At 46.8% G+C, this 18,676-nt stretch overlaps 1 protein-coding gene across 6 annotated transcripts in view; it reads left to right on the top strand.

Moving 5' to 3' along the window:
* Nucleotides 1–18,676, top strand: part of LOC129856187 (epidermal growth factor receptor kinase substrate 8-like protein 2) — a 166,843-nt gene that overhangs the window by 116,351 nt on the left and 31,816 nt on the right. For all 6 annotated transcript variants that reach the window (XM_055924298.1, XM_055924297.1, XM_055924302.1 and 3 more), the window contains 5 exons: nt 3,082–3,243; nt 8,773–8,922; nt 9,131–9,210; nt 10,384–10,496; nt 11,299–11,375. In XM_055924298.1, coding sequence (XP_055780273.1) covers nt 3,082–3,243; nt 8,773–8,922; nt 9,131–9,210; nt 10,384–10,496; nt 11,299–11,375 — 582 coding nt within the window. The remainder of the gene's footprint in view (nt 1–3,081; nt 3,244–8,772; nt 8,923–9,130; nt 9,211–10,383; nt 10,497–11,298; nt 11,376–18,676) is intronic.

Here is an 18,676-nt window from a genome sequence, read left to right as displayed (position 1 = left end):
ACATCATGGGAAAATCAAAATAAATCAGCCAAGACCTCCCAAGTCTGGTTCATCCTTGGGAGCAATTTCCAAACGTCTGAAGGTGCCACGTTCAACTGTACAAACAATAGTACGCAAATATAAACACCATGGGACCACGCAGCCGTCATACCGCTCAGGAAGGAGACTGTCTTCTAGAGATGAACGTTCTTTGGTGAGAAAAGTGCAAATCAATCCCAGAACAACAGCAAAGGACCTTGTGAAGATGCTGGAAGAAACAGGTACAAAAGTATCAATATCCACAGTAAAACGAGTCCTATATCGACATAACCTGAAAAACCGCTCAGCAAGGAAGAAACCACTGTCCCAAAACCGCCATAAAAAAGCCAGACTACAGTTTACAACTGCACATGGGGACAAAGATCATACTTTAGGAGAAATGTCCTCTGGTCTGATGAAACAAAAATAGAACTGTTTGGCCATAATGACCATCGTTATGTTTGGAGGAAAAAGGAGGAGGCTTGCAAGCCGTAGAACACCATCCCAACCGTGAAGCACGGGGGTGTCAGCATCATGTTGTGGGGGTGCTTTGCTGCAGGAGGGACTGGTGCACTTCACAAAATAGTTGGCATCACGAGGACTGAAAATTATGTGGATATATTGAAGCAACATCTCATGACATCAGTCAGGAAGTTAAAGCTTGGTCTTCCAAATGGACAATGACCCCAAGCATACTTCCAAAGTTGTGGCAAAATGGCTTAAGGACAACAAAGTCAAGGTATTGGAGTGGCCATCACAAAGCCCTGACCTCAATCCTGTAGAACATGTGTGTGCAGAACTGAAAAAGCGTGTGCGAGCAAGGAGGCCTACAAACTTGACTCAGTTACACCAGCTCTGTCAGGAGGAATGGGCCAAAATTCACCCAACTTATTGTGGGAAGCTTGTGGAAGGCTACACGAAACGTTTGACCCAAGTTAAACAATTTAAAGGCAATGCTACCAAATACTATTTGAGTGTATGTGAACTTCTGACACACTGGGAATGTAATGAAAGAAATAAAAGCTGAAATAAATAATTCTCTCTACTATTATTCTGATATTTCACATTCTTAAAATAAAGTGGTGATCCTAACTGACCTGAAACAGGGAATTTTTACTTGGATTCAATTTCAGGAATTTTGAAAAACTGAGTTTAAATATATTTGGCTAAACTTCCGACTTCAACTGATATATATATATATATATTTTAAATTGTGGGCAGAACTGAAAAAGCGTGTGCAAGCAAGGAGGCCTACAAACTTGACTCAGTTACACCAGCTGTCAGGAGGAATGGGCCAAAATTATATATATATATATATATATATATATATATATATATATATATATATATACACTGCTCAAAAAAATAAAGGAACACTGAAATAACACATCCTAGACCTGAATGAATGATCTATTCTTATTAAATACTTTTTTCTTTACATAGTTGAATGTGCTGACAACAAAATCACACAAAAATGATCAATGGAAATCAAATTTATCAACCCATGGAGGTCTGGATTTGGAGTCACACTCAAAATTAAAGTGGAAAACCACACTACAGGCTGATCCAACTTTGATGTAATGTCCTTAAAACAAGTCAAAATGAGGCTCAGTAGTGTGTGTGGCCTCCACGTGCCTGTATGACCTCCCTACAACGCCTGGGCATGCTCCTGATGAGGTGGCGGATGGTCTCCTGAGGGATCTCCTCCCAGACCTGGACTAAAGCATCCGCCAACTCCTGGACAGTCTGTGGTGCAACGTGGCGTTGGTGGATGGAGCGAGACATGATGTCCCAGATGTGCTCAATTGGATTCAGGTCTGGGGAACGGGCGGGCCAGTCCATAGCATCAATGCCTTCCTCTTGCAGGAACTGCTGACACACTCCAGCCACATGAGGTCTAGCATTGTCTTGCATTAGGAGGAACCCAGGGCCAACCGCACCAGCATATGGTCTCACAAGGGGTCTGAGGATCTCATCTCGGTACCTAATGGCAGTCAGGCTACCTCTGGCGAGCCCATGGAGGGCTGTGCGGCCCCCCAAAGAAATGCCACCCCACACCATGACTGACCCACCGCCAAACCGGTCATGCTGGAGGCAGCAGAACGTTCTCCACGGCGTCTCCAGACTGTCACGTCTGTCACATATGCTCAGTGTGAACCTGCTTTCATCTGTGAAGAGCACAGGGCGCCAGTGGCGAATTTGCCAATCTTGGTGTTCTCTGGCAAATGCCAAACGTCCTGCACGGTATTGGGCTGTAAGTACAACCCCCACATGTGGACGTCGGGTCCTCATACCACCCTCATTGAGTCTGTTTCTGACCATTTGAGTAGACACATGCACATTTGTGGCCTGCTGGAGGTCATTTTGCAGGGCTCTGGCAGTGCTCCTCCTTGCATAAAGGCGGAGGTAGCGGTCCTGCTGCTGGGTTGTTGCCCTCCTACGGCCTCCTCCACGTCTCCTGATGTACTGGCCTGTCTCCTGGTAGCGCCTACATGCTCTGGACACTACGCTGACAGACACAGCAAACCTTCTTGCCACAGCTCGCACTGATGTGCCATCCTGGATGAGCTGCACTACCTGAGCCACTTGTGTGGGTTGTAGACTCCGTCTCATGCTACCACTAGAGTGAGAGCACCACCAGCATTCAAAAGTGACCAAAACATCAGCCAGGAAGCATAGGAACTGAGAAGTGGTCTGTGGTCACCACCTGCAGAACCACTCCTTTATTGGGGGTGTCTTGCTAATTGCCTATAATTTCCACCTGTTGTCTTTTCCATTTGCACAACAGCATGTGAAATTTATTGTCAATCAGTGTTGCTTCCTAAGTGGACAGTTTGATTTCGCAGAAGTGTGATTGACTTGGAGTTACATTGTGTTGTTTAAGTGTTCCCTTTATTTTTTTGAGCAGTGTATATATATAAATATACTGAACAAAAATATAAATCAACATGCAACATTTGCAACAATTTTACTGAGTTACAGTTCATATATGGAAATCAGTCAATTTAATTAAATTCATTAGGCTCTAATAATTTATCTAACCCTGTCTTTCTCCCCCCACAGCACCTGTCCACCTTCATGATGGACAAGACAGAGTCCATTGCTACAGTGGACGATGCCATTAAGAAGCTGGTGCTGTTGGACTCTAAAGACAAGATCTGGACCCAGGAGATGCTGCTTCAGGTCAGCGACAAGGCTGTACGGCTACTGGACGTTGATACACAGGTAAGACTTACACACACACACACACACACAGGTAAGACTTACACACACACACACACAGGTAAGACTTACACACACACACACACACACACAGGTAAGACTGTGAAGCAAGCGTGAGGGATAGGCACATTCCTAACGTAGGATAACAGTTGCTGGGCAACAACGTATCCTGTAGATAAAGAAAGTTGGAAGTTCCATTCCATAGCATAGCTGCAGCTAGCGACTGGAACGAGCTGCAACAAACACTCAACTTAGGCCTCACTCCCCCCCTATCTGAGATATCTACTGCAGCCCTCATCTACTGCAGCCCTCATCTACTGCAGCCCTCATCCTCCACAAATAACACCCGTTCTGCTTATTTATAAAACCCTCTTAGGCCTCACTCCCCCCCCTATCTGAGATATCTACTGCAGCCCTCATCTACTGCAGCCCTCATCTACTGCAGCCCTCATCCTCCACAAATAACACCCGTTCTGCTTATTTATAAAACCCTCTTAGGCCTCACTCCCCCCCTATCTGAGATATCTACTGCAGCCCTCATCCTCCACAAATAACACCCGTTCTGCTTATTTATAAAACCCTCTTAGGCCTCACTCCCCCCTATCTGAGATATCTACTGCAGCCCTCATCTACTGCAGCCCTCATCCTCCACATACAACACCCGTTCTGCCAGTCACTTTCTGTCAAAGGAACCCAAAGCACACACATTCCTGGGTCGCTCGTCCTTTCAGTTTGCTGCATCTAGCGACTGGAACGAGCTGCAACAAACACTCAAACTGGACAGTTTTATCTCAATCTCTTCATTCAGAGTCTCAATCATGGACACTCTTACTGACAGTTGTAGCTGCTTCACGTGATGTATTGTTTTCTCTACCTTCTTGCCCTTTGTGCTGTTGTCTGTGCCCAATAATGTTTGTACCATGTTTTGCGCTGCTACCATGTTGTTGTCATGCTGTGTTGCTACCATGTTATATTGCTACCATGCTGTGTTGCTACCATGTTGTGTTGCTACCATGTTGTGTTGCTACCATGTTATATTGCTACCATGCTGTGTTGCTACCATGTTGTGTTGCTACCATGTTATATTGCTACCATGCTGTGTTGCTACCATGCTGTGTTGCTACCATGTTATATTGCTACCATGCTGTGTTGCTACCATGTTGTGTTGCTACCATGTTGTGTTTCTACCATGTTGTGTTGCTACCATGCTGTGTTTCTACCATGTTGTGTTTCTACCATGCTGTGTTACTACCATGTTGTGTTTCTACCATGTTGTGTTGCTACCATGCTGTGTTTCTACCATGTTGTGTTTCTACCATGTTGTGTTGCTACCATGCTGTGTTGCTACCATGCTGTGTTACTACCATGTTGTGTTGCTACCATGTTGTGTTGCTACCATGCTGTGTTTCTACCATGTTGTGTTTCTACCATGCTGTGTTACTACCATGTTGTGTTTCTACCATGTTGTGTTGCTACCATGCTGTGTTTCTACCATGCTGTGTTACTACCATGTTGTGTTTCTACCATGTTGTGTTGCTTCCATGTTTTGTTGCTACCATGTTGTGTTGCTACCATGGTGTTGTCATGTTGTGTTTTTACCATGCTGTGTTGCTACCATGCTGTGTTGCTACCATGTTGTGTTGCTACCATGGTGTTGTCATGTTGTGTTTTTACCATGCTGTGTTGCTACCATGCTGTGTTGCTACCATGTTTTGTGTTGCTACCATGCTGTTGTCATGTGGTGTTGCTACCATGCTGTTGTCATGTTGTGTTACTACCATGCTGTGTTGCTACCATGTTTTGTGTTGCTACCATGCTGTGTTGTCATGTGTTGCTGCATTGCTGTGTTGTTGTCTGAGGTCTCTCTTTATGTAGTGTTGTGGTGCCTCTCTTGTCGTGATGTGTGTTTTGTCCTATATTTTTATTTTTAATCCCAGCCCTCGTCCCCGCAGGAGGCCTTTTGGTAGGCCGTCATTGTAAATACGAATTTGTTCTTAACTGACTTGCCTAGTTAGATAAAGGTCAAACGGCATTGGTTTTAATACCAACTATTAAAGACCTGTGTTGTTAGAGTTTATCCTGCCCTATGTAGTTGGTCAGATTTTCATATATGTACAGTATATTCAGTGGTGACCCGTCATTCTGGGCTAAATATAATATAATATTGAGTTAATAAAGCCACATACTAACATGGCATCTGTTTTGTTTTCTTGAGTAAGGCAGGTCCAAAATGCAGGTGTTTCAGTCTAGCTCAGTGCTTTCTGTGGTGGTGGGGCAGCCAGCAGGAAATACAGTGTGTAGGGGTTGGTAATGTTCTCTAGTTACGCCGTGATTGGCTCAGTGTTCTGTCACTCATGGGGGACACTGCGTCACCGCAGAATCTACAGGGAGAGCTAGGCAGGTCAAGCCCGCCTGGGTGCTGCCACAGAGTTACACTAGAAGAGCCCATCCAAGAAGGCTCAAGGTCATTAGCCACAGATTAAATGACGTCACATCATGTTTTATCTACAGTAGCTTTGATTGGACTGATCATGTCAACATCATATTTTCACAATCTCAGCTGGCAGTCATCATCATGAATCACGTCGTCAATCTACTGTCAAATACTTTTCAATCCTTGTCAAATGAAGAGAAGCTATAGATAAACGTATTGGTGCTCATCGGATATTGGACGTAAACATTACTCAACAAGTTGGAAATCGCTAATTCAACAATGAGTGGTTTGGAAGGAATCAGCGGCTAACTGCAAGCATTGCAAATAAGTCCCTATTTTGCTTCCTCTGCCTGCTATTAGGTCGAGAGGGTGTGTGGTTCAAGTGTGGGTTTAAGGGTCTCTTTTCCCAGCTTAAAAGGACAAACATTCACACGCGTCACCACGGGCCAGAAAAGGTTGAGTACATTGGCCATGCTGTCAATCCAGCAGGACTTCTGCTCCGTTCAAGACAACAGGAAACTCGGAACGGGGAAATCTCAGACTTCAGTGAAGTTCAAGACAACTGGGAACCCGGAGGAAAACGAATTCCGACTGGGAAAATACACTTTGAACGGTCATCCAACTCAGAATTCCAAGTCGGGAACTCGGGCCTCTTTCTAAAGCTCCGACTTGAAGATAATGTCCTACATAGAGCTGTAATTGTGATAATGTTCTACATAGTGCTGTAATTGTGATAATGTTCTACATAGAGCTGTAATTGTGATAATGTTCTACATAGTGCTGTAATTGTGATAATGTTCTACATAGTGCTGTAATTGTGATAATGTTCTACATAGTGCGGTAATTGTGATAATGTTCTACATTGTGCGGTAATTGTGATAATGTTCTACATAGTGCTGTAATTGTGATAATGTACTACATAGTGCTGTAATTGTGATAATGTTCTACATAGTGCTGTAATTGTGATAATGTACTACATAGTGCTGTAATTGTGATAATGTTCTACATAGTGCGGTAATTGTGATAATGTTCTACATTGTGCGGTAATTGTGATAATGTTCTACATAGTGCTGTAATTGTGATAATGTTCTACATAGTGCTGTAATTGTGATAATGTTCTACATTGTGCGGTAATTGTGATAATGTTCTACATAGTGCTGTAATTGTGATAATGTACTACATAGTGCTGTAATTGTGATAATGTACTACATAGTGCTGTAATTGTGATAATGTCCTACATAGTGCTGTAATTGTGATAATGTCCTACATAGTGCTGTAATTGTGATAATGTTCTACATAGTGCTGTAATTGTGATAATGTTCTACATAGTGCTGTAATTGTGATAATGTTCTACATAGTGCTGTAATTGTGATAATGTTCTACATAGTGCTGTAATTGTGATAATGTTCTACATAGTGCTGTAATTGTGATAATGTTCTACATAGTGCGGTAATTGTGATAATGTTCTACATAGTGCTGTAATTGTGATAATGTACTACATAGTGCTGTAATTGTGATAATGTTCTACATAGTGCTGTAATTGTGATAATGTTCTACATAGTGCTGTAATTGTGATAATGTTCTACATAGTGCTGTAATTGTGATAATGTCCTACATAGTGCTGTAATTGTGATAATGTTCTACATAGTGCTGTAATTGTGATAATGTTCTACATAGTGCTGTAATTGTGATAATGTTCTACATAGTGCTGTAATTGTGATAATGTTCTACATAGTGCTGTAATTGTGATAATGTTCTACATAGTGCTGTAATTGTGATAATGTCCTACATAGTGCTGTAATTGTGATAATGTTCTACATAGTGCTGTAATTGTGATAATGTTCTACATAGTGCTGTAATTGTGATAATGTTCTACATTGTGCGGTAATTGTGATAATGTACTACATAGTGCTGTAATTGTGATAATGTACTACATAGTGCTGTAATTGTGATAATGTTCTACATAGTGCTGTAATTGTGATAATGTTCTACATAGTGCTGTAATTGTGATAATGTTCTACATTGTGCGGTAATTGTGATAATGTACTACATAGTGCTGTAATTGTGATAATGTCCTACATAGTGCTGTAATTGTGATAATGTCCTACATAGTGCTGTAATTGTGATAATGTCCTACATAGTGCTGTAATTATGCCAGTCCAAGTCTACAGTCTTTCTCGTTATTTGATGGCACCTACATCTGAGTCCATATTCCTGTGTTATGTGGACATGTCTTTTCTGAGCCAAGTCACAGATCTGTAGACCTTTAGACCTTTATGGTGAGATAACTGATGACCTGACACATTTGATATGAAATAATCTCTCCTTCTCTCCACCTCCTTCTCGCTCCCTCACTCCCTCTTTCGCCCTCTCTCGCGCTCTCTCGCGCTCTCTTGCTCTCTCGCTCCTTCTCTCTACCTCCCTCACTCTCTCTCTCTCTCTCTCTCTCTCCTCTCCACCTCTCTCTCTCCTCTCCACCTCTCTCTCTCCTCTCCACCTCTCTTTCTCCTCTCCACCTCTCTCTCTCCTCTCCACCTCTCTCTCTCCTCTCCACCTCTCTCTCTCCTCTCCACCTCTCTCTCCTCTCCACCTCTCTCTCTACCTCCCTCACTCTCTCTCTCTCTCTCTCCTCTCCTCCTCTCTCTCTCTCGCTCCTCTCCACCTCTCTCGCTCCTCTCCACCTCTCTCGCTCCTCTCCACCTCTCTCTCTCTCGCTCCTCTCCTCCTCTCTCTCTCTCGCTCCTCTCCACCTCTCTCGCTCCTCTCCACCTCTCTCGCTCCTCTCCACCTCTCTCTCTCTCGCTCCTCTCCACCCACCTCTCTCTCCTCTCCTCCTCTCTCTCTCTCGCTCCTCTCCTCCTCTCTCTCTCTCGCTCCTCTCCACCTCTCTCTCTCTCTCGCTCCTCTCCACCTCTCTCTCTCTCGCTCCTCTCCACCTCTCTCTCTCTCGCTCCTCTCCACCTCTCTCTCTCTCGCTCCTCTCCACCTCTCTCTCTCTCGCTCCTCTCCACCTCTCTCTCTCTCGCTCCTCTCCACCTCTCTCTCTCTCGCTCCTCTCCACCTCTCTCTCTCCCTCCCTCTCTCTCCCTCCCTCATAGGAAGAGTTGGAAAACTTCCCTATGCCTACGATCCACCACTGCCAGACAGTGTTGAATCAGACCAGGTATCCATCTGTCCTACTGCTGGTGTGTCAAGACACTGAACAGCACAGACCTGACATACACTTCTTCCACTGTGACGAGGTGGAGGTGGGTCATCGTTATCTCTATGCAGTACAGACATTATCCAGCCTAGTGACGTAGGAAGCAGAAGTCTCCATTTGAAGTCTATAGAAAACAGAGATAAAGTTTGACAGATAATTTAAAATATCGAACAATACATCCTCCCAAGTCTTCTTTCTCTAAGACAATTTTTATTCTGATAATATTCTCTGTCTTATGTCTCTGTCCCCTACAGGCAGAGATGGTCCATGCAGACATCGACAGTGCTCTGGGGGACAGCAAACATGGGAAGAAGATACGACCACAGACCTTGAAGTAAGAACCCTTACCTCTAGAAGAGGCCTGACGTCTCTTCTAGAGGCCTGACGTCTCCTCTGGAGGCCTGACGTCTCCTCTAGAGGCCTGACGTCTCCTCTAGAGGCCTGACGTCTCCTCTAGAGGCCTGACGTCTCCTCTAGAGGCCTGACGTCTCCTCTAGAGGCCCGACGTCTCCTCTAGAGGCCCGACGTCTCTTTTAAAACATTTGGTGGGGGAGGGGGGGGGGGGGGTAGTATAGTGATATTTCCATTCTTATGGAGGGGCCCTGATTTATAATGGGGGTGCCCAGCTCCCCTTAACTCCTCCCCTCCTCTCAGGGGGTGCCCAGCTCACCTTAACTCCTCCCCTCCTCTCAGGGTGTGCCCAGCTCCCCTTAACTCCTCCCCTCCTCTCAGGGGGTGCCCAGCTCCCCTTAACTCCTCCCCTCCTCTCAGGGGGTGCCCAGCTCCCCTTAACTCCTCCCCTCCTCTCAGGGGGTGCCCAGCTCCCCTTAACTCCTCCCCTCCTCTCAGGGGGTGCCCAGCTCCCCTTAACTCCTCCCCTCCTCTCAGGGGTGCCCAGCACCCCTTAACTCCTCCCCTCCTCTCAGGGGTGCCCAGCTCCCCTTAACTCCTCCCCTCCTCTCAGGGGTGCCCAGCTCCCCTTAACTTCTCCCCTCCTCTCAGGGGGTGCCCAGCTCCCCTTAACTCCTCCCCTCCTCTCAGGGGGTGCCCAGCTCCCCTTAACTCCTCCCCTCCTCTCAGGGGGTGCCCAGCTCCCCTTAACTCCTCTCCTCCTCTCAGGGGGTGCCCAGCTCCCCTTAACTTCTCCCCTCCTCTCAGGGGGTGCCCAGCTCCCCTTAACTCCTCTCCTCCTCTCAGGGGTGCCCAGCTCCCCTTAACTCCTCCCCTCCTCTCAGGGGGTGCCCAGCTCCCCTTAACTCCTCCCCTCCTCTCAGGGGGTGCCCAGCTCCCCTTAACTCCTCTCCTCCTCTCAGGGGGTGCCCAGCTCCCCTTAACTCCTCCCCTCCTCTCAGGGTGTGCCCAGCTCCCCTTAACTCCTCCCCTCCTCTCAGGGGTGCCCAGCTCCCCTTAACTCCTCCCCTCCTCTCAGGGGGTGCCCAGCTCCCCTTAACTCCTCCCCTCCTCTCAGGGGGTGCCCAGCTCCCCTTAAGTCCTCTCCTCCTCTCAGGGTGAACCAGGAGAGGATGAAGCACCACAGAGAGTCCATCATCCCCCCCTCCTCGGCCCCCAAGGGATCGGCCCCCGCAGTCAAGGGCCGTGTGGCTGCCATGAACATGCAGGGTAAGAGTACACACACTGATACACACACACGCACTGATACACACACACACGCACTGATACACACACACGCACTGATATCAGGATGGTCATATCAGGATGGTCATATCAGGATGGTCATATCAGTATGGTCATATCAGGATGGTCATATCAGGATGGTTATTTCAGGATGGTCATATCAGTATGGTCATATCAGGATGGTCATATCAGGATGGTCATATCAGGATGGTCATATCAGGATGGTCATATCAGTATGGTTATATCAGGATGGTCATATCAGGATGGTCATATCAGTATGGTCATATCAGGATGGTCATATCAGTATGGTCATATCAGGATGGTCATATCAGTATGGTCATATCAGTATGGTCATATCAGTATGGTCATATCAGGATGGTCATATCAGGATGGTCATATCAGGATGGTTATATCAGTATGGTTAAATCAGGATGGTTATATCAGGATGGTTATATCAGGATGGTCATATCAGGATGGTCATATCAGGATGGTCATATCAGGATGGTCATATCAGGATGGTCATATCAGGATGGTCATATCAGGATGGTCATATCAGGATGGTCATATCAGGATGGTCATATCAGGATGGTCATATCAGGATGGTCATATCAGGATGGTTATTTCAGGATGGTCATATCCTTGCGGAGAAAAGACTAACCTCCGTGGGCAGCCAGGCTAACACACACAGACACAAACACACTGTAATACACACACACACACACACACACACACACACACACACACAAAACTACGTCAACAACAACAATAACTGTTATCTTTATTTCAGATGTGGAGAGGCGAGGTTCGGCCCAGCAGGACCCAGAGTCCCATGAGAAGCTGGCCCAGCGCATTGAGAAGGACGTGGTGAGTAACACTATTATAGTACTAACATAATACTATTATTAATACTATTAATTGATTGGATTTATAAAGCTTTTTCATGATGCTCAAAGCGTTTTACAAGATGTTAAACAAGATGGGAAACAAGATGTTAAACAAGATGGGAAACAAGATGTTAAACAAGATGGGAAACAAGATGTTAAACAAGATGGGAAACAAGATGTTAAACAAGATGGGAAACAAGATGTTAAACAAGATGGGAAACAAGATGTTAAACAAGATGGGAAACAAGATGTTAAACAAGATGGGAAACAAGATGGGAAACAAGATGGGAAACAAGATGGGAAACAAGATGGGAAACAAGATGGGAAACAAGATGGGAAACAAGATGGGAAACAAGATTGGAAACAAGATTGGAAACAAGATGGGAAACAAGATGTTAAACAAGATGTTAAACAAGATGGTCGCCCTGTTTCTAGCTCCTATCCAAATTTGCATGATTTTTTGCTTTGTTTATTTTTGTTATTTCTTACATTATTTGCACAGAATGGTTCTAGTAGTTCTACCTACAGCCGAAAATAGTTTTTGGACGTTAGATCGGAGGTCACTCGCCGAAAAATTCAACCAGAAATTAGTCTTCCCTGACCTGGATCCTTTCTTTGGACACTCTGATGCAGACCCATTCATCCCTGGTGCTACACCAACATGTAGACGCCGGAGAAGAGGGAGGAGAAGTGGGATCCTAGTCAGACTCAGGAGGCGAGAAAACCATCCACCGCTTCCGAGTTTGTTACACGTTAACGTTCAGGTGCTGGACTGAGTAGGTGAGCTCAGGGCGAGGATCTCCTTTCAGAGAGACGTCAGGGGACTGTAACATACTCTGTTTCAAGGAATCATGGCTCTCACCGGATATATTGTCCCCGTCCATACAGCCAGCTGGGTTCTCCAGGAAAAACCCAAGATGGAGGAGTATGTCTCATGATTGTGGCAAGAACTCATGCCATTTTTGGTCTCCAGATCTGGAATACTTCACCATCAAATGCTGACCGCATTACCTCCCCCAGAGAATTTGCTTCATTTATTTTCAGTGCCGTGTATATTCCTCCCAAAGCCGACACCACGACGGCTCTCAAGGAACTACACTGGAAAACACTTATTCTGAGGCCGCAATTTCATTCTAGGAAGGCTAAAGTATCATAAAGAAATTAAATAAAGAAAATCTGAGGAAAACGCTACCCAAATTCTAGCACCATCTCCTGTGCTACACGCAAGGAGAACACGCTTGACCATTGTTATTCTCCCTTCAGGGACAGCAACAAGGGCCTCCCCCATCCTCCCGTTGGGAAATCAGACCACACCTCCATCCTGCTACTCCCCACCTATAGGCAGAAACTTAAGCAAGAAGCACCCATGGTAAGGACTGTAAAACGTTGGCGTGACACATCGGAATCCACGCTTAAAGACTGTTTTGATCACGCGGACTGGGAAATGTTCGGGTTCGCCTCTGGGAGTAGTATCAACATATACACTGACTCGGTGACTGAGTTCATCAGGAAGTGTATAGAGGATGATTAAAACTTATCCAAACCAAAATCCGTGAAAAAGCGTGGAAAAGCAAACCACCACATTTAACCACGGCATGGTGGGAACATGGACGTGTACAAACAGATCAGCTATGACCTCCGTAAGGCAATCAAATAGGCAAATCAACAGTACAGGGACAAAGTGGAGTCGCATTTTCAACGGCTCAGACAGGAGACGCAGGTTGGCGTTTATTGTCATGAATCTTGCCCTGGAGGTCACTAGCTAGCACAGCCACACAGTCATAAACTCTAATTTTAAACCTAACCTTAACCATATTGCTAGCCCTAATGCCTAACCTTAACCATACTGCTAACCCTAATGCCTAACCTTAACCATACTGCTAACCTTAATGCCTAACCCTAACCTTAACCATACTGCTAACCCTAATGCCTAACCTTAACCATACTGCTAACCCTAATGCCTAACCCTAACCTTAACCATACTGCTAACCCTAATGCCTAACCTTAACCTTAACCATACTGCTAACCCTAATGCCTAACCTTAACCTTAACCATACTGCTAACCCTAATGCCTAACCCTAACCTTAACCATACTGCTAACCCTAATGCCTAACCTTAACCATACTGCCAACCCTAACCTTAACCATACTGCTAACCCTAATGCCTAACCTTAACCACACTGCTAACCCTAATGCCTAACCCTAACCTTAACCACACTGCTAACCCTAATGCCTAACCTTAACCACACTGCTAACCCTAATGCCTAACATTAATCATACTGCTAACCCTAATGCCTAACCTTAACCTTAGATTAGGAGCAAAAAATAAAACATTTTATAAATGTTTACAATATAGACAATTTTGACTTTGCAGCTGGCCCATCTAGCGGTAATTGCTCAGTTCTGCCTCCAGGACAAGACTCATGACAATAAACATTAACCTGCACATGAGACGCATGTGGCAGGGACTCCAGACACTCACAGTTATAAAGGGAAAGCCAGCCAACGTCGCGGACAACTATGCCTCGCTCGCAGACATTGAACCGCCGACGTAGACCAGCTGACTGGAGTGTTTACGGATATATTAAATCTTTCCCTATCCCAGTCTGCTGTACACACTTGCTTCATGATGTCCACCATTGTTCCTGTAGCCAAGAAAGCAAAGGTAACTGAACTAAATGACTATCGTCCCGTAGCACTCACTTCTGTCATCATGAAGTGCTTTGAGAGGCTAGTTAAGGATCATATCACCTCCACCCTACCTGACACCCTAGACCCACCTCAATTTGCTTACCACCCCAACATATCCACGGACGACGCAATTGCCATCGCACTGCATGCTGCCCTATCCCATCTGGACAAGAGGAATACCTATGTAAGAATGCTGTTCATCGGCTACAGCTCAGCATTCAACACCATAGTACCCTCCAAGCTCATCACTAAGCTCAAGGCCCTGTGTCTGAACCCCTCCCTGTACACCTAGCACCTGAACTTCCTGACGGGCTGACCCCCAGGTGGTGAAGGTGAATTGGTGAAGGTGAAAGGTAGGCAACACCACACGGATCATCAACACCGGGGCCCCACAAGGGTGTGTGCTCAGCCCCCTCCTGTACTCCCTGTTCACCCATGACTGCGTGGCCACACACACACACGTCTCCAACTGAATCCAATAAAAGTTTACTGACGACACAACACTGGCAGGCCTGATTACCCCAACAACGGCAAAACAGCGGAGGACGTTAGAACCCTGGTTCCAAGGAAAATAACCTCCACTCAACGTCAACCAAACTAAGAAGTTGATCGTGGACTACAGCAGACCGCAGAGAGAGCACACCCCCATCCACATCAACAGGGTTGCAGTGGCGAGGGTGCAACACTATATACTGTATTCTAGTCAAGGCCTGTCCTATTTAACTACTACTGTCCACTTCATATGTATATACTGTATTCTAGTCAAGGCCTATCCTATATAACTACTACTGTCCACTTCATATGTATATACTGTATTCTAGTCAAGGCCTGTCCTATTTAACTACTACTGTCCACTTCATATGTATATACTGTATTCTAGTCAAGACCTGTCCTATATAACTACTACTGTCCACTTCATATGTATATACTGTATTCTAGTCAAGGCCTATCCTATTTAACTACTACTGTACACTTCATATGTATATACTGTATTCTAGTCAAGGCCTGTCCTATTTAACTACTACTGTCCACTTCATATGTATATACTGTATTCTAGTCAAGACCTGTCCTATTTAACTACTACTGTCCACTTCATATGTATATACTGTATTCTAGTCAAGACCTGTCCTATTTAACTACTACTGTCCACTTCATATGTATATACTGTATTCTAGTCAAGGCCTGTCCTATTTAACTACTACTGTCCACTTCATATGTATATACTGTATTCTAGTCAAGACCTGTCCTATATAACTACTACTGTCCACTTCATATGTATATACTGTATTCTAGTCAAGGCCTGTCCTATATAACTACTACTGTCCACTTCATATGTATATACTGTATTCTAGTCAAGGCCTGTCCTATATAACTACTACTGTCCACTTCATATGTATATACTTCATTTTTGTTATTTTTTTACTTTTAGATTGTGTGTATTGTTATTGTGTTATTGTATTGCTAGATGTTGCTGCACTGTTGGAGCTGGCAACATAAGCATTTCTCTGCGTCTGCGATAACATGTGGAACACGAACTAATAAACTTTGATTTGATTTGACATTTGCTATTTAGTAGACATGCCTCTATGGGTACGGTACATCACTCGTTCCCCTTTTGTCTTTCTCTCTCTGTAACGGGTGACGCTCTCCTCATCCTCGGACGAGGTGAGGAGAGAAGGATCCTCAGACCAAAACGCAGGCTTAGGAAAATAAGCCATCTTTATTATAAAATATGATGGCAACACGAAACGAAACAAAACACTTTAACAAGCTTACAAAATAACAAAACGACGTTGACGCAACCTGAACATAAACTTACATAACTAAACATAAACTTACGTACAGGAAACAGACGACATCGAAACGAAACGAAACAAACAAACGCTACAGTCCTATGTGGTACGAACATACATACAGACACAGGAGACAATCACCCACAAACAAACAGTGAGAATGCCCTACCTAAATATGACTCTTAATTAGAGGCAAACGCAAACCACCTGCCTCTAATCAAGAGCCATACCAGGCAAACCAAAACCAACATAGAAACAGATAACATAGAATGCCCACCCAACCTCACGTCCTGACCAACTAACACACAAAACTAACATAAATAGGTCAGGAACGTGACAGTACCCCCCCCACAAGGTGCGAACTCCGGACGCACCAGCACAAAGTCTAGGGGAGGGTCTGGGTGGGCATCTAACCACGGTGGTGGCTCAGGCTCCGGGCGCGGTTCCCACCCCACCATAATCCATCCTAACTTCCTCCCTCCAAGAATGTCCACCCTCTTTTTTCCCCCACAAAATCCTCTTAATAATATACCTAATAAGGATAACACCGGGACAGAGAGATAAATCAAGATAGAGGGATAGATAAGAATATAGAGGTAGATAAAGATAGAGAGGGAGATCAGGATAGAGGGGCAACTCCGGACTGAAAGGCAGCTCCGGACAGAGAGACAGCTCTGGACTGATGGGCAGTTCTGGGTATCTAGCCTTTTCAGGCTGAAGGTCAGCTCATGGCTGACTGACGAATCTCGACGCTCATGGCTGGCTGACGGCTCTCGACGCTCATGGCAGGCTGACGGCTCTCGACGCTCATGGCAGGCTGACGGCTCTCGACGCTCATGGCAGGCTGACGGCTCTCGACGCTCATGGCAGGCTGACGGCTCTCGACGCTCATGGCAGGCTGACGGCTCTCGACGCTCATGGCAGGCTGACGGCTCTGGCTGCTCATGGCGCTCTGACGGCTCTGGCTGCTCATGGCGCTCTGACGGCTCTGGCTGCTCATGGCTCTCTGACGGCTCTGGCTGCTCATGGCTCTCTGACGGCTCTGGCTGCTCATAGCTCTCTGACGGTTCTGGCTGCTCATGGCTCTCTGACGGCTCTGGCTGCTCATGGCTCGCTGGCGGCTCTGGCAGATCCTGTCTGGTTGGCGGCTCTGGCAGATCCGGTCTGGTTGGCGGCTCTGGCAGATCCTGTCTGGTTGGCGGCTCTGGCAGATCCTGTCTGGTTGGCGGCTCTGGCAGATCCTGTCTGGTTGGCGGCTCTGGCAGATCCTGTCTGGTTGGCGGCTCTGGCAGATCCTGTCTGGTTGGCGGCTCTGGCAGATCCTGTCTGGTTGGCGGCTCTGGCAGATCCTGTCTGGTTGGCGGCTCTGGCAGATCCTGTCTGGCTGACGGCTCTAGCGGCTCCTGTCTGGCTGACGGCTCTAGCGGCTCCTGTCTGGCTGACGGCTCTGTAGGCTCATGGCAGACGGGCGGCTTTGCAGGCTCATGGCAGACGGGCGGCTTTGCAGGCTCCTGGCAGACGGATGGCTCAGACGGCGCTGGGGAGACGGATGGCTCAGATGGCGCTGGGGAGACGGATGGCTCAGATGGCGCTGGGGAGACGGATGGCTCTGGCCGGATACGGCGCACTGTAGACCTGGTGCGTGGTGCCGGAACTGGAGGCACCGTGCTAATGATAAGCACCTTCCTACTAGTGCGGGGAGCAGGAACAGGGCACACTGTATTCTCAAAGCCTACTCTATCCCTGATGCGTGGTACCGGCACTGGTGACACCGGGCTGAGGACAAGCACATCAGGATTAGTAGGGGGAGAAGATACAGTGTGTTTAGGGCTCTGGAGACGCACTGGTAGCTTAGTGCGTGGTGCCGGAACTGGAGGCACCGGGCTAGATACACGCACTACAGGGAGAGTGCGTGGAGGAGGAACAGGGCTCAGGATACGCACTGGTAGCCTAGTGCATAGTGTAGACACTGTAGGTACTAGGCTGGGGCGGGGAGGTAGTGCCGGAAATACCGGACCGTGGAGGCGTACTGGCACTCTTGAGCATTGAACCTGCCCAACCTTACCTGGTTGAATGCTCCCGGTTGCCCGACCAGTGCGGGGAGGTGGAATAACCCGCACCGGCCTATGTAGGCGAACCGGGGAAACCATGCGTAAGGCAGGTGCCATGTATGCCGGCCCGAGGAGACGCACTGGAGACCAGACGCGTTGAGCCGGCCTCATGACACCTGGCTCAATACCCAATCTAGCCCTCCCAGTGCGGGGAGGTGGAATAACCCGCACTGGGCTATGCACTCGTACAGGAGACACCGTGCGCTCTACTGCGTAACACGGCGCCTGCCCGTACTCCCGCTCTCCACGGTAAGCCTGGGAAGTGGGCGCAGGTCTCCTACCTGCCCTTGGCCCACTATCTCCTAGCCCCCCCCCCCAAGAAATTTTTGGGAATTACTTACGGGCTTTTTTGGCTTCCGTGCCAGACGCGTTCCCTCATAGCTCCGGTTCCTCTCTCCGGTAGCCTCCGCTCTCCTCAGTGCCTCCAGCTGTTCCCATGGGAGGCGATCTCTACCAGCTAGGATCTCCTCCCATGTGTAGACACCCTTTCCATCCAAAACATCGTCCCATGTCCATTGCTCCTTTCTCTCCTGTCCCTTACTCCGTTTAGTTTCCCTTTGCCGCTTGGTCTTAGCGTGGTGGGTGATTCTGTAACGGGTGACGCTCTCCTCATCCTCGGACGAGGTGAGGAGAGAAGGATCCTCAGACCAAAACGCAGGCTTAGGAAAATAAGCCATCTTTATTATA

This window comes from Salvelinus fontinalis, chromosome 5, assembly GCF_029448725.1.
Source record: "Salvelinus fontinalis isolate EN_2023a chromosome 5, ASM2944872v1, whole genome shotgun sequence".
Lineage (NCBI taxonomy): Eukaryota > Metazoa > Chordata > Actinopteri > Salmoniformes > Salmonidae > Salvelinus > Salvelinus fontinalis.
Note: the sequence above shows the minus strand (reverse complement) of the source record. Positions and strands in the feature narration are given on the sequence as shown.